Source organism: Sciurus vulgaris, assembly GCF_902686455.1.
Source record: "Sciurus vulgaris genome assembly, chromosome: 1".
In the NCBI taxonomy this organism is placed as follows: domain Eukaryota; kingdom Metazoa; phylum Chordata; class Mammalia; order Rodentia; family Sciuridae; genus Sciurus; species Sciurus vulgaris.
Window position 1 is genome coordinate 174,313,768 of NC_136461.1, and position 14,054 is coordinate 174,327,821.

The window sequence follows — 14,054 nt, forward strand, 5'->3', positions numbered from 1 at the left end:
ATTTTGCTTACCGCGAAATATTGTAAAGAAAACAGGGGTAGGATTTTTTTCAGTGCTAGGGAATTGAACCCAGGGTTTTGTGCATACGAGGCAAGCACTTTACCACTGAACTACATCCCCAGCCCCAGGAGTGGGATTTTTATTTTATTTTATTATTGCAAGCATAGGCACTTTTCCCTCCATGAACTCAATATCTTCAATTATAAATGAAAGCATCAATTATTTAAGAGGTAGCCTTGACTCAGATATTATAAATATACCATCACCAACAAACTTCGGGTTGGAGACAGAAGGATGACAACAGTTGTAGTGACGTAGGGCTGTTTTAACAATATCTCAGAAGAAAGCAAGTCACAGTGTGTAGAAAAATGCCATATTTTACAGATAACAGACTTGCATAAGTGGCACCATTTAAAAAACAATTACTTTGTGGTCAAATTTTCCTTTAGCATAATTATTGGCCTCAACAACATACTGATGGCTATTTCCTGCTGTAAATTATCCTGTTCTCTACATATTTCTGTGGACATACTATTCAAAATTTCTGGATTGCTGACTGGAACATTCACCTCTTTATTTAGTTCTCCTTTGATTAGTCATATTAATAAATCATTAATAAATTACTAATATTGAAATCCTTCTTAGAACTCTTTTAATAATAAATAATTAAATAATAAACAATCAAATTATAATATTGCTCTTGCATTAAAAATAAAAAATTAGCTCCGGCGGAAGCACCTCTTTAGGCTAGCTTCTCGGGGCAGACCGCCCAGTGAGAGCCTCTCGACACAGAGCCAGCCACAAGTCCCCAAGCCAGCGGAGACCTCCGACCCGCAAGCAGCTTCTGGGACTGGGGCTGGGCAGCCAGAGACCTCTCCAGGCAGCCTTGCCCCCCTCCAGCTGCAGGCTTTTTCCACGGGGCGATCCAAGATGGCGGACTAGAGGGTGACTGCATCTCCAGTCGCTCCAGAACCCAGGATTCAAGAAGGGGAGGCATTGAGAGACTCGGACTAAAAGAACCACGGGGTGAGTCTCCCCCACTCAGTGAAGCTCAGCTGGGCGGCAGGCCTGGATTCGAGCGGCTTATTAGAGTAGGACAGGGCAGATAGAGTCTCCCCCAGGCAGCTCGGTGCACTCTGGCGGTGGGCTCCTCCCACAGGGACAGATTCTCCAGCCTCGCGGAGCAGGCCCCCCAGTAAGAGCCTTTCTGCACAGAAGCAGCGCGGCCAGCTCCGGCCCGCCCCGCTGCCAGCTCCAGCCCGCCCGCAGGTTGCTTCAGAGACCAGCACAGGGCGCCAGGGACTTCCCCAAGCAGCCCAGCCCCCTCCGGCGGGAAGCACCTCTCTAGGCTAGCTTCCCGGGGCAGACCGCCCAGTGAGAGCCTGTCTACACACAGCCAGCTACAAGTCCCCAAGCCAGTGAAGACCTCCGACCTACAACCAGCTTCTGGGACCAGGGCTGGGCAGCAAGAGACCTCTCCAGGTCTCTCTCCCTGGAATCAGTAGCGGGCTAGGGGCAGCGTTCTTCGGAAGCACTACATTATCAAGTTAATCCAAGACTTCAGGCTACTGAAGGCTGGTAGGTGATACACTGGAAATCTACAGGGACACTATAAGCCAATAGAGGAAATCTACAATATCACAGAGTCCCATTGACATCTGACCAATATGAGAAAACAAGGGAAGAAAATGTCTGAAACAAACCTAGATACTATATCAATAAAACCCAATGACAGCACAGCAGAAGAAATGTCAGAAAGGGAGTTCAGAATGTACATAATAAAAACAATCAGGGAAGCAAACAAGGAGATGAAAGAACAAATGCAGGCATTAAATGAATGCACCAATCGACAGTTAAAAGAGCAAATAACAGAAGCAAAAGAGCATTTCAATAAAGAGTTAGAGATACTGAAAAAAAACAAACAGAAATCCTTGAAATGAAGGAAACAATAAACCAAGTTAAAAACTCCATAGAAAGCATAAACAATAGGATAGATCACCTGGAAGACAGAACCTCAGATATTGAAGACAAAATATTTAATCTTGAAAACAAGGTTGACCAAACAGAGAAGATGGTAAGAAATCATGAACAGAATATACAAGAATTATGGGATATCATGAAGAGGCCAAATTTAAGAATTATTGGGATTGAGGAAGGCTTAGAGAAAGAAACCAAAGGAATGAACAATCTATTCAATGAAATAATATCAGAAAATTTCCCAAATCTCAAGAATGAAATGGAAATCCAAGTACAAGAGGCTTATAGGACTCCAAATATACAAAATTACAACAGACCTACACCAAGGCACATTATTATGAAAATACCTAACATACAAAATAAAGACAGAATTTTAAAGGCCACGAGAGAAAAGAATCAGATTACATTTAGGGGAAAACCAATAAGAACATCAGCAGATTTTTCAATCCAGACCCTAAAAGCTAGAAGGGCCTGGAACAACATTTACCAAGCCCTAAAAGAAAATGGATGCCAACCAAGAATTTTATACCCAGCAAAACTTACTTTCAGATTTGACGATGAGATAAGATCCTTCCATGATAAACAAAAGCTAAAGGAATTTACAAAAAAAGAAAGCCAGCATTACAGAACATTCTCAACAAAATATTCCATGAGGAAGAGATGAAAAACAACGATGTAAATCAGCAACGGGAGGAACTAGCCTAAAGGAATAGCCAAATAAAGGAGAAACCAAATCATGTCAAAAAACAAAAATGAGTCCAATGACTAGGAATACAAATCATATAACAATGACTCTTCAGAAAGAGAAATTAGGAAAACTACCCCATTCACAATAGCATCAAAAAAAATAAAATACTTGGGAATCAATCTCACAAAAGAGGTGAAAGACCTCTACAATGAGAACTACAGAACACTAAAGAAAGAAATTAATGAAAACCTTAGAAGATGGAAAGATCTCCCATGTTCATGGATAGGAAGAATTAATATTGTCAAAATGGCCATACTACCAAAAGTGCTATATAGATTCAATGCAATTCCAATTAAAATCCCCATGATGTACCTTACAGAAATAGAGCAAGCAATTATGAAATTCATCTGGAAGAATAAGAAACCCAGAATAGCTAAAACAATCCTCAGTAGAAAGAGCGAAGCAGGGGGTATCGCAATACCAGATCTTCAACTCTATTACAAAGCAATAGTAACAAAAATGGCATGGTATTGGTACCAAAATAGACAGGTAGATCAATGGTACAGAATAGAGGACACGGACACAAACCCAAATCAATACAATTTTCTCATACTAGACAAAGGTGCCAAAAATATGCAATGGAGAAAAGATAGCCTCTTCAACAAATGGTGCTGGGAAAACTGGAAAACCATATGCAACAGAATGAAATTAAATCCCTATCTCTCACCCTGCACAAAACTCAACTCAAAATGGATCAAGGACCTTGGAATCAGACCAGAGACCCTGCATCTTATAGAAGAAAAAGTAGGTCCAAACCTTCAACTTGTTGGCTTAGGAGCAGACTTTCTTAACAGGACTCCCATAGCACAAGAAATAAAAGCAAGAATCAACAACTGGGATAGATTCAAATTAAAAAGCTTTCTCTCTAGGAAACTATCAGTAATGTGAAGAGAGAGCCTACAGAGTGGGAGAATATCTTTGCCACTCATACTTCAGATAGAGTGCTAATATCCCGAATCTATAAAGAAAAAATTCTACACCAAGAATACAAATAATCCAATCAACAAATGGGCTAAGGAAATGAACAGACACTTCACAGAAGAAGATGTACAAGCAATCAACAGATATATGAAAAAATGTTCAACATCTCTAGTAATAAGAGAAATGCAAATCAAAACTACCCTAAGATTTCATCTCACCCCAATTAGAATGGTGATTATCAAGAACATAAGCAACAATAGGTTTGGCGAGGATGTGGGGAAAAAGGTACACTCATACATTGCTGGTGGGGTTGCAAACTAGTGCAGCCACTCTGGAAAGCAGTATGGAGATTCCTCGGAAAGCTTGGAATGGAACCACCATTTGACCCAGCTATTCCACTCCTTGTCCTATACCCAAAGGACTTAAAATCAGCATACTACAGAGATACAGCCACATCAATGTTCATAGCTGCTCAATTCACTATAGCCAGATTGTGGAACCAACCCAGATGCCCTTCAGTTGATGAATGGATAAAGAAACTGTGGCATATATATACAAGGGAATATTACTCCGCCATGAGGAATGACAAAATTATGGCATTCGCAGACAAATGGATGAAATTGGAGGATATCATGCTAAGTAAGATAAGCCAATATCAAAAAACTAAAGGACGAATGATCTCGCTGATAAGCGGATGAGGACATATAATGGGGAGTAGGAGGGGTTAGCATTAGGGTTAGGGTTTGGTTTAGGGATAAGGAGGGTGGTAAGAATGGAGGAAGGAAGGACTGTATAGAGGGAAAAGAGGGGTGGGGGGGAAGGGAAAAAATAACAGAATGAATCAAACAACATTGCCCTATGTAAATTTATGATTTTTAATTAAAATTAAAAAAAATTACCTTGCTAATCAAATAGCAAAGTACTATATAACTGAAATTAGGACTGGTATGATCTTTATAAAATTTAATGCAATGTGTCCATCCTCAAATATAAAATACATAAATAAAAATGTAATGTTGAAAATGAAGTAGAGTAACTGGAAAAATTCTGTTTAAGCACAAGGATTTGCTATGATAGTCATGGGTGACTTTTTCACCCACTTTAAGTTCTCAGTAGGTTGTATGTATTATGCAGGGTTCACACAGTAGCATTAGATACCATGAACCCTCATGCAATATAGCACAAGCCAAATAGAAAACAAATGCTTTCCATGTGCTTATTTCATAGTTGTGCTTATTGAGATACCCAACTACTTTTGCTAATATGTCCCAGATTTGTCTCACGGAACTAACAACAGGACATTTTTGTCAAAGTTGCTTAATTCTAGAATTTCTTCTCCCTTTTGCTCCCAAAGACTTGTTTCTTCCATCCCCACCAAAGCTACAGTTTCTTAGTTTGGAATTCTCTACTCATGAATATCTCTTCATTTTTCTTTCTTTTTTTTTTTTCTCTTCGTTTTTCTTTAACTCAATGAATTTAACATTAATCTGAATTTGTATATTATAAATGAGTACCATTAGTATATATATCCTTTAAAGCTTCTAAAATACATAATCATATACTATACATTTTATCTTTAGGTAGTGATGTTTAAGTAACAAACTTCAAACTAAATAAATTTTAATACCTAATTTTTATATTCCAAAGGTATGAAAATTGAGACATTCTTCATAAGTGTTACATGAGCACTCACCCCCACTGCTGAATCCCAATCCATGATGTATGTGTGTGTTTGTGTGTTTGCTGTAAATCTAATGACACTATTGTTATTAATGAGTTGTGATTAAAGTCATAGGACTTTGGCATAACAAAATGGTCAAACTTATGTTCCTGGTCAATGAAAACAGTTTCTGGGGACAACTGTAAACTGTTTTCAAAGATCAATTATGTTTGGAGTAAAAACAGTTAGAAGAAGAGGAAAGAGAGCTTAGACTTAATGGCGAGGATGGCCACTTTCCTGCTTGTTGAGAGGTGCAGGGACATTGCCCATCCTGTTCACCATTTTGCCCTGAGCACCTTCTGCAGTCTGGCATTTCAAAGGAACTCATATTTGATGAATGAATTAATGAGAAATTCAAGTACAATACATACAAAGCTGTAACTGTATCCCCAAATTTCTGAACAATGTCCTTAATATAGACCTAGATGAACAAGTTATTTTTAACCTATAAATTACTTTTTAGAAACATATTCTTATAGTATGTAATACTTGAATGAATTTTAAAGGCATTAATTTATGGAGACTTGTAAATACCTAAATAAATATCAAGTGTTTAGCATATGTCATAAAAGCAAAACAAAAGAAAAAAAAAGACTTTCAGGTTATTGGCAAAAAGAAATAAATGACTGGTTTTCATACTTGAAATAGAAAACAGGTTTACATGTTGATACCTGGTTTTGCTGATACGGAGAAGCTGGACTATTGGGTCCAAAGAAATACTTTTTATTAAGGTATTTGTTTTTAATGTATATAGATTTTGCCTCCCTTTGATTTTGATCGCTGTAAGTTATTCTTCGGAAATGCTCAATGTCTATCCAGCACATAAGGTCCATGCTAAAATGAAAACAAAGAAAAATATAGCCTTTCTTGTTTATTTCTCTAAAATCTACTAAACACTAAACGAGTTGTTGTTTTGACAGAATTCAGAAAGTGGCTGTCTTGACTAATGAGCACAACCATGGAACTAACGAGTACACTGTTATCTCTTCCCTTCCTATGCAGTTATGTTTACTCTATTATAATCCTAATTCTGGCTAAATAAATGAATGATGAAAAGGAATACTGGGACCAGAAAAAAAAAATCTCTCATCATTATTGATGGGGTCTTCCATTAATGATGGAATAGTATCGTCAATTTCAAATTTGGAGAAATGTCCACATACAGTATACCCATTTGACAGAGATCAAACTTAGAAAAATTTGCTCACAATGAAGGGATATATAAAGCGAAATTTGGCTCTAAGTTCTAACCAGTTTCTGTTAATTTGAGAGAAAAATATATAATCAATATTTCAGTTTATTATAGATAAATGTTATGTTTCCAAGATTCTGTACAAAACCACAATTTTTCCTTCATATATTAGTTAATAAATTATAAAATATTACAATAATTTAAATGGCTAGCTGGGCGTGGTGGCACACACCTATAATCCTAGTGGCTTGGGAGGCTGAGGCAGGAGGATTACAAGTTCAAAGCCAGTCTCAACAATTTAGCAAGACATTAAGCAACTTAGTGAGATCCTGTCACAAAATTAAAAAAAAGGACTGGGTATGTGGCTCAGTGGTTAAGCACCCTGGGTTCAAACCCTGGTACCAAAACAACAACAACAACAAAAACCAAAAAACAAACAAACAAACAAAACAATGAAAAAAACCTGAGTGAAATGTAAAAGAAATACTTTTCAGAAATCATGATTGAGGTACTTGTTTAGAGAAACACAAAATAAAGAAACAACAGAAAAGAAAAAGTAGAAGGTACAACTGATGTTTTAAGTTAGACAATGCTGAAAGTATCAAATGTTGTGTAATCACTTAAAATAACATTTTGGAGGTTGCTACAATAAAATGCATTTCAACAAAAGCAATCCATATAAATTTCAGATAATTATGTTTAATAGACTTTAGTGACATGGGTAAAAATCTAGCACTATGAGAATATGTTGAATCAAAACCAATAGCTAAGAAAAATGATGTGTTAAGTAAGAAATACATTTAAAAATGGTTCTGCTCCTCACCTTGAAGAATGAGCCTCAAGAAACTGACGAAAATGTTCAAACTCCAGTTTGTTGTTCAGCAGATCATTAAAACTAAAATGCTTGTATTCTTTAGGAACATTATTCCAATATTGTGTTTCTTTACAGACATCAGAGAGTGATAAAACACCAGTTCCAATTTCACCAGTGGTGCCCTAGAGACATAATACTTCATATAAAAATCTCTTAAATGCAACAAATTATTGGCAATTTTAATTGGAGAAATTGAAAGAAAAATCAAGTATTCAGAAGAGACTTTTTAACAGTGGTAGGAGTGGATGATGAATCTAGGTGATTCAGGTTCTTATTCTGTTCCTTTCCACTCTCTTTCTTTATATGAACATTTAGTAAACATTTACTGTATATAAAGTACTCATTTTAAAAATGTTTTTAAAAAACTTTATTATATTTTCTTAGTATAGGATTAATATGTCTTTTGGTGTAAAAATAAAAGAAAAATCACATATAGTAATACCATCAGAGATAACCACCATTAATATGCTTTTATATAATTCCAGTCTTTTTTGTATATATATATATGTAGTTTATTTAAAATGATGGTAGGATTATGTATAGGTCTGTAACCTGGTTCTTTTTCTTAACAATACATCATGAACTTCTTCTATAACACAATTTTTAAAAGTTAGGAAGCAATACAAGATACTTGTCTAACAGTGCATCCTTCTAGTGTAATTGCCTTCCTATAAAAGTTACATTTTTAGGTCATTTTAAAACTTCTGATGCTTTGTGGATAGTTTACAAGCTGTAAAGTGCAAAGAGACAGAGAAGTTTATTCTTTGAAAACTCCTTCTTCTTATAATTCATATAATTCTTTACATAATCAATCTATCTCCATATTTGCTATTGAAAAGTATTTGACCATAAGATAAATTACTAATATTTAAAGAATTAACTTTCCTTTATGTAGGAGGATTACAAAAAAGTGTTAATTTTTAGTTCATGAAGTTTAAAATACAATTTTAAAATGTGACAACTTTATGGATTTTTATGTATTCTTTCCAAGATAATAATTAGTATTCTGGGTCTCTTATTTTTCCAAATGAATTTCATGATTGCTTTTTCTAGTTCTTATAAAGACTGTCATTGGGATTTTAACAGGAATTACATTAAATCTATGTAATGCTTTTGGTAGTATGGCCATTTTGACAATATTAATTCTGCCTATCCAGGAGCATGGGAGATCTTTCCATCTCCTAAGGTCTTCAATTTCTTTCTTTAGTGTTCTTTAGTTTTCACTCTACAGGTCTTTCACTTCTTTTGTTAGATTGATTCTCAGGTTTTTTTTTTTTTTTGAGGCTACTGTGAATGGGGTTGTTTTCCTAATTTCCCTTTCAATAGATTCATCACTGATGTATAGAAATTAATTTGATTTATGGGTATTGATTTTATATCCTGTTACTTTGCTGAATTCATTTATGAGTTCTAGAAGTTTTCTGGTGGAATTTTTTGGGCTGTAGATGTAGTGGCACTTACTATTTGTTTAATCTGGACCTCTCTTTCTTAGAACTCTACAATGTCAAAACAGTCCTTTGTTCTTAGTTTACATGTGTAAAATTTTATTAAAAAGAACTGGGGACATTTTATTTCTTTTATAAAAAACAAAGGACTAGAGGCAACTATGAAAAAATGTTTACAAAAAACACTTCTGGTTGTTGGGAACACAGGTGTTTTTTTGGTTTGGGGGAGTGTTTTTTGGTTTTTGTTTTCTTGATACATAAAAAAGTACTTGGGGCTCTCCTGGTTACAGCAAATTATCACCTATATGAAACAAGGCTCCAGAAGGCTTGGGAGTATATTTTCTGTCCTAATAGAAGCACTTTTTAAAAAATATTTTTTTAGTTGTCAATGGATCTTCTAAAAAATTATTTATTTATTTATATGTGGGGCTGAGTATTGAACCCAGGGCCTTGCACATGCCAGGCAAGCACTCTACCACTGGGCCACAACTCCAGGCCCCTAACAGAAGCACTTTAAGAAAAAAGTTATCAAGTATCATAATTGAACCCAGAGCTGAAAAAAACCACATTTAGATGAAAATGTTTGAAAGAACTCAGAATATGAAAGATGCCAAACTGGGAATCTCCCTACAAACCTGTACTTGTTAAAACAGTTTTAACATCTTTAAGATAAGAGTTGTGGGGGAGGGACTTAAACTACTATATAGGAATGCTTTATTGAAAAGTCAATAAAGAAATTTAATACAAAGAAGCAGTTGCCCTATACATATAAACTGAATAGTTGTTCTGCAGATAATTTGGATTTTTGTTTCAGTATTATTTGTCATTTTCATTATTGCTTTCCATTTCTTAATCTCAAGAAATAAGGTTTTTTTCAGGATAAAAAAATTAGTAATGTCTGAAGTAGAGAACTTCTATGTTATCAAAGCAACCATTGTGAAGATTACATTTTTTAAAAGAATAACTACTGTTTTTGTAAAACTTTATTGTATAAGAATAAAAATTCTAGTTAGATACAGAGAAGAAAGTAAAAAATCACCACTCAAAACTATTGTTAACATTATGGTGAATATCTTTCCAGACAACTTTTTTTGCATGTATGTATACATGTAGAAATACATATATGATTTTACATAAATAAGATCACACCACACCAGTGTTTTTGTTTCATATATTTTTATGGTATAGTATGTCCTTGACACTTTCTAGGTCAATTAACTGTGACTTCTATGTAGATGCACACATTTAAATTTATGATTATGTGGAACTATCATGGTTTAGTCAATGCAAAAGTAACATATTTATAAGTCAAAATGACACTTTAATATCCTAGTCAATCCTATGACATTTTTACTGACTTCCCCAATTCCTCTTCATATTTTTTCTTTGTTGTTTGTCTATTGCTGTCACTCCAAAGTTTCTTATGTTTAGCAAACTTAATTTAACTCTTTTGTGATCTGACAATAAATAGAATTGCTGCCATACAAAAAATAATCAATAGACTTCAAAATACTGTAATGTGGCTTAAAGGCTCAAGTTTCCAGTTTCATAAGTCAAGCAAGTGGTTTGTCTCCCTATGTCTCCCCATGCTACTTTATCTGCCTTTTTTCCCCCTGGCTCTTTTGTTAAATATAATGTGATACCTGTAAAATGCAACATGCTAGGCAAAAAAAAAAAAAAAAAAAAAAAAAAAAAAGCAGGAAAATGAAGTAGCTTATCCCTCATTTTATCAGTACATGAGCTCCTCAATGTAAGATTTAGCCACCAATATATAAAGTGACCCTCTCTAGGATAAAAGGCTAGTTTTTCTATGTAGAGAGTTATCTTACCTCATCTTTCTTGAAAAGGGTCTCTTTATGCAAAGCCTGTAGTTTTCGGAAGTATGAAGAGTCTAGTTGTCGAGTTTCTTCCGCCAGTTCTACCTAAAAAAATAATTATAAAACTTGTAACATCAATAGAATGTACATCATGAAAGAGTGTGAAGCATGATGCTCAATTTCCAAAAAACAGTGAGCTAAAAAACAAGCATGAGTGCCAACCAAGCAAGTTATTTTGGAGGCAAAAGTGGAAGACGGAGTTAAAAATATTAGCAAAGTCACACTTCGCATGCATGCAATAAAAACTGCAGACATTTTTATGTAATGATATAAGCCTGCTGATGATCATGCCTCCTTTCTGAACACCCCATGTAGATTAACAAACAATGTAAATATGTTCATCACATTCCAGTTTATAGTCCATATAACAGGATAATAGTCATGAAGGCAAACACTGCTAGCTTTAGGAACCAAATAATTCACAAGAGAATAAGAAATGACTGGACTCCATACTGTTATTAGTTTGTGAGCAAAGGCTTTATTGTTGTAGCACAAGGTAAGACAATCATCAAATTAATTCTTATAGCAAGTCTTAGTCTTTGAGCATGTAATGTACTATTTTATGCAGTCAGAAGAACAAAATTACTCTATTTCTCAATTATAGGAAAAATCCAGTTTGATTAACTAGTTGCCAGAGAACTTTCTGTATTTAATAGTGAGCTTTGGTAGTCTGCTTGAGCATCCTTTTTGGGAAAGATTCTACATAATACAGTCATCTGGGCTTTTAGAGAAATCCTCTGGGTTGAATTTAAGAAAGTTTCTAGAACTAAGAAAGAGATTTGTTTTTTCCTCTTATTAAAAACAGTATATATAGGGCTGGAGTTGTGGCTCAGTGGTAGAGGTGCTTGCCTAGCATATGTGAGGCCCTGGGTTTGAAACTCAGCATCACATGTAAATAAGTAAAATAAAAGATCCATTGACAACTAAAATATATATATGTTTATATATATAACTAATATATATATATAAATAGTTAAAAAACATTATATAATCTGTCCTGTGAATTTTATAAGAATCATTGCTAATGTCAAAGCTTGTGGGTTTGGGGAAGTTAGTTATATTCCAAATCTTTTTTACCACTTCAGGATATCATATACAATATCCTTCTGCTAGCCAATAGAGTACAGATTTTTAAAATTGATTAGGAAGAAGTTTTTTAAATTTTATGATCTTCTAATTTTCCTAGTTATTAAATGCATTTCTGCTATAGAAAAGATATTATGCTAATTTTTCAGAACAAAGAAATCAGGAATGAAAATCTATTATGGTTGTTGAATTTAGTAAACCACAAGCATTGTCCAGTCACAACCTAATAAGATAGTTCCATCCAAGGTGCTTTGGTATTAATTTTATCATCATCACCTAATTTACCCTTCCTGATTGAAGACATGACTATCGAACAAGTTGCTGAGTGAATATGAATAAAGAATAGCAATAGGAGCTGGGGAGATAGCTCAGTAGGTAGAGTGCTTGCCTTGTAAGCACAAGGCCCTGGGTTCGATCCCCAGCACCGCCCCCCCCCAAAAAAAGAATAGCAATAAAAAGCAGAGTTCCACCTAAATCACCTCAAGCACAGGGTACATGCCTTAACTTAGCATAAAAATATCCAAGCACGGTTTTCATTTGTGATTCGAAATAAATGTAAAATAAGTATAAATAAAAGAAAATTATTCTACTTACCAATAAGAATAATGAAAATATTCAAGTACCAAAAATTAAAATGATCTTTTTTGGAATGAAAAAATGTGTGTTGAAACTTTTATCTAACCAAGCAATCTGATCTGTTGAATATCTTGGGGGTGCTTTGAAATAGAAGAACTGAAGTCAAAGGATCAGGTTTTCACAATACATAGGAAACATTTATACTTTCCATGGGTATAATATTCATAAACTCATCTAGCACTAATGAAACAGGCTTTTTCCCTTAATCAGAATTAGGGTCACTGCTTAGACATGACAAGACGGGACAAAGCCAGTACATTATCATGAATCTTTCGCTGCTTCACAGAAAATCAGAACTCAAATTTCTCTCTTCTGACATATTTTTACAAAGAACAAAACATGATAGAGATTTAAGTGTTTTGTTAGGAGACAATAGGGAAACTGGCATAAAATTAAGCTAATAAACATTTTCCCTGCCCAAGTTTTAAGCCTACATAAATCTTAACTCTAAATCTGGAGCCCATGTGAGTTCTTTTTCAGTTTTTCTCTTGTGAGTTAGCAGTGCTCCTTATCATCAGTTGTGTAATCAACTGGAAAGGTTCACAACTTTAACAGACCCACAATACCTCTCTGTAAGCAGTCTGGTCTAATCTCATCATCTTGGTCCAGGGTTCCAAAAGGAGGAGGAGGATATACTCTTCTGCTGTGTCAAAGAGGTCTTCAAATGGTGGTTGTATTTTCATGTAAATTTCTCTCTTCTTTTCCTGCTGGAGTCCAATGTCAAGAGTAGCCGATGGAGCAATGTACGTGGCGAAAAGATACTAAGGAGGATGGGAAGGAATGAGAGGACATTGGGAGAAGAAACAGCAATCGTTAGCACACTCAGCAGAGGCTTTTAAAAAGCAGCAAGAGAAGACCAACAAGCTCAAGTGGGTCTTTTCCTAAAAAGATGAGTAAAACTCCTTAAGACAAAGCAATATGTTACCCCAAAGAAATTGTTTTTTCTTTTCTTTTTCTATTTTTTGATTGGTAGTTAGCATCTAGTCAATATTTCTTAGCTGACAAAATTCTGAAGACATACTATGTACTATGATGATTGATTTGAGGTTATAAGACCCCTTTTTTCCTTTATATTCACAACATCTCTAACATACTCCTATTACTTTCCAAAGTGATTTGAAATGCTTCCCCCTGCTCTTTTTTTTTTTTTTTTTTTTTTTTTTGGTAGTGCTAGACATCAAATTAGGGCCTTCTGTATGAAAGGCAGACACTCGACCCGAGCCCCAAATTGCCTGTTTGGAAACAAGAGGCAAGAATACACCAGGACTAAATTTTTTTTTTTTTGCAGTACTGGAGATTGAACCCAGGGCTTTGTGCTTACGAGGCAGGCACTCTACCAACTGAACTATATCCCCAGCCCTAAGCAATGTTTTTTTTGTTTGTTTGTTTGTTTTTTATTGTTGTTGGGTTTTTTTGTTTTGTTTTGTTTTTTGTTTTTTGCAGTGCTGGGGATCAAACTCAGGGCCTTATGCTTGCAAGGCAAGCACTCTACCAGCTGAGCTATCTCCCCAGCCCCAGGACTAAATTTTGATTATTAGTCTTCTACTCTAGATACCAAGAAAACTACCTGCCCTACCT

The 14,054-nt window shown here is 35.1% G+C and overlaps 1 protein-coding gene and 1 long non-coding RNA gene across 6 annotated transcripts in view; one reads left to right on the forward strand and one right to left on the reverse strand.

Annotated features, from left to right (window-relative positions):
• RGS22 (regulator of G protein signaling 22) overlaps positions 1–14,054 on the reverse strand; it is a 126,296-nt gene that overhangs the window by 31,284 nt on the left and 80,958 nt on the right. For all 4 annotated transcript variants that reach the window (XM_079102620.1, XM_079102619.1, XM_079102621.1 and 1 more), the window contains 4 exons: positions 13,043–13,237; positions 10,707–10,799; positions 7,382–7,554; positions 6,038–6,200 (listed from right to left, as the gene is read on the reverse strand). In XM_079102620.1, coding sequence (XP_078958746.1) covers positions 6,038–6,200; positions 7,382–7,554; positions 10,707–10,799; positions 13,043–13,237 — 624 coding nt within the window. The remainder of the gene's footprint in view (positions 1–6,037; positions 6,201–7,381; positions 7,555–10,706; positions 10,800–13,042; positions 13,238–14,054) is intronic.
• The window catches only part of LOC306639340, a 52,627-nt gene that overhangs the window by 12,036 nt on the left and 26,537 nt on the right, over positions 1–14,054 (forward strand). The gene's annotated exons all lie outside the window — the stretch shown is intronic.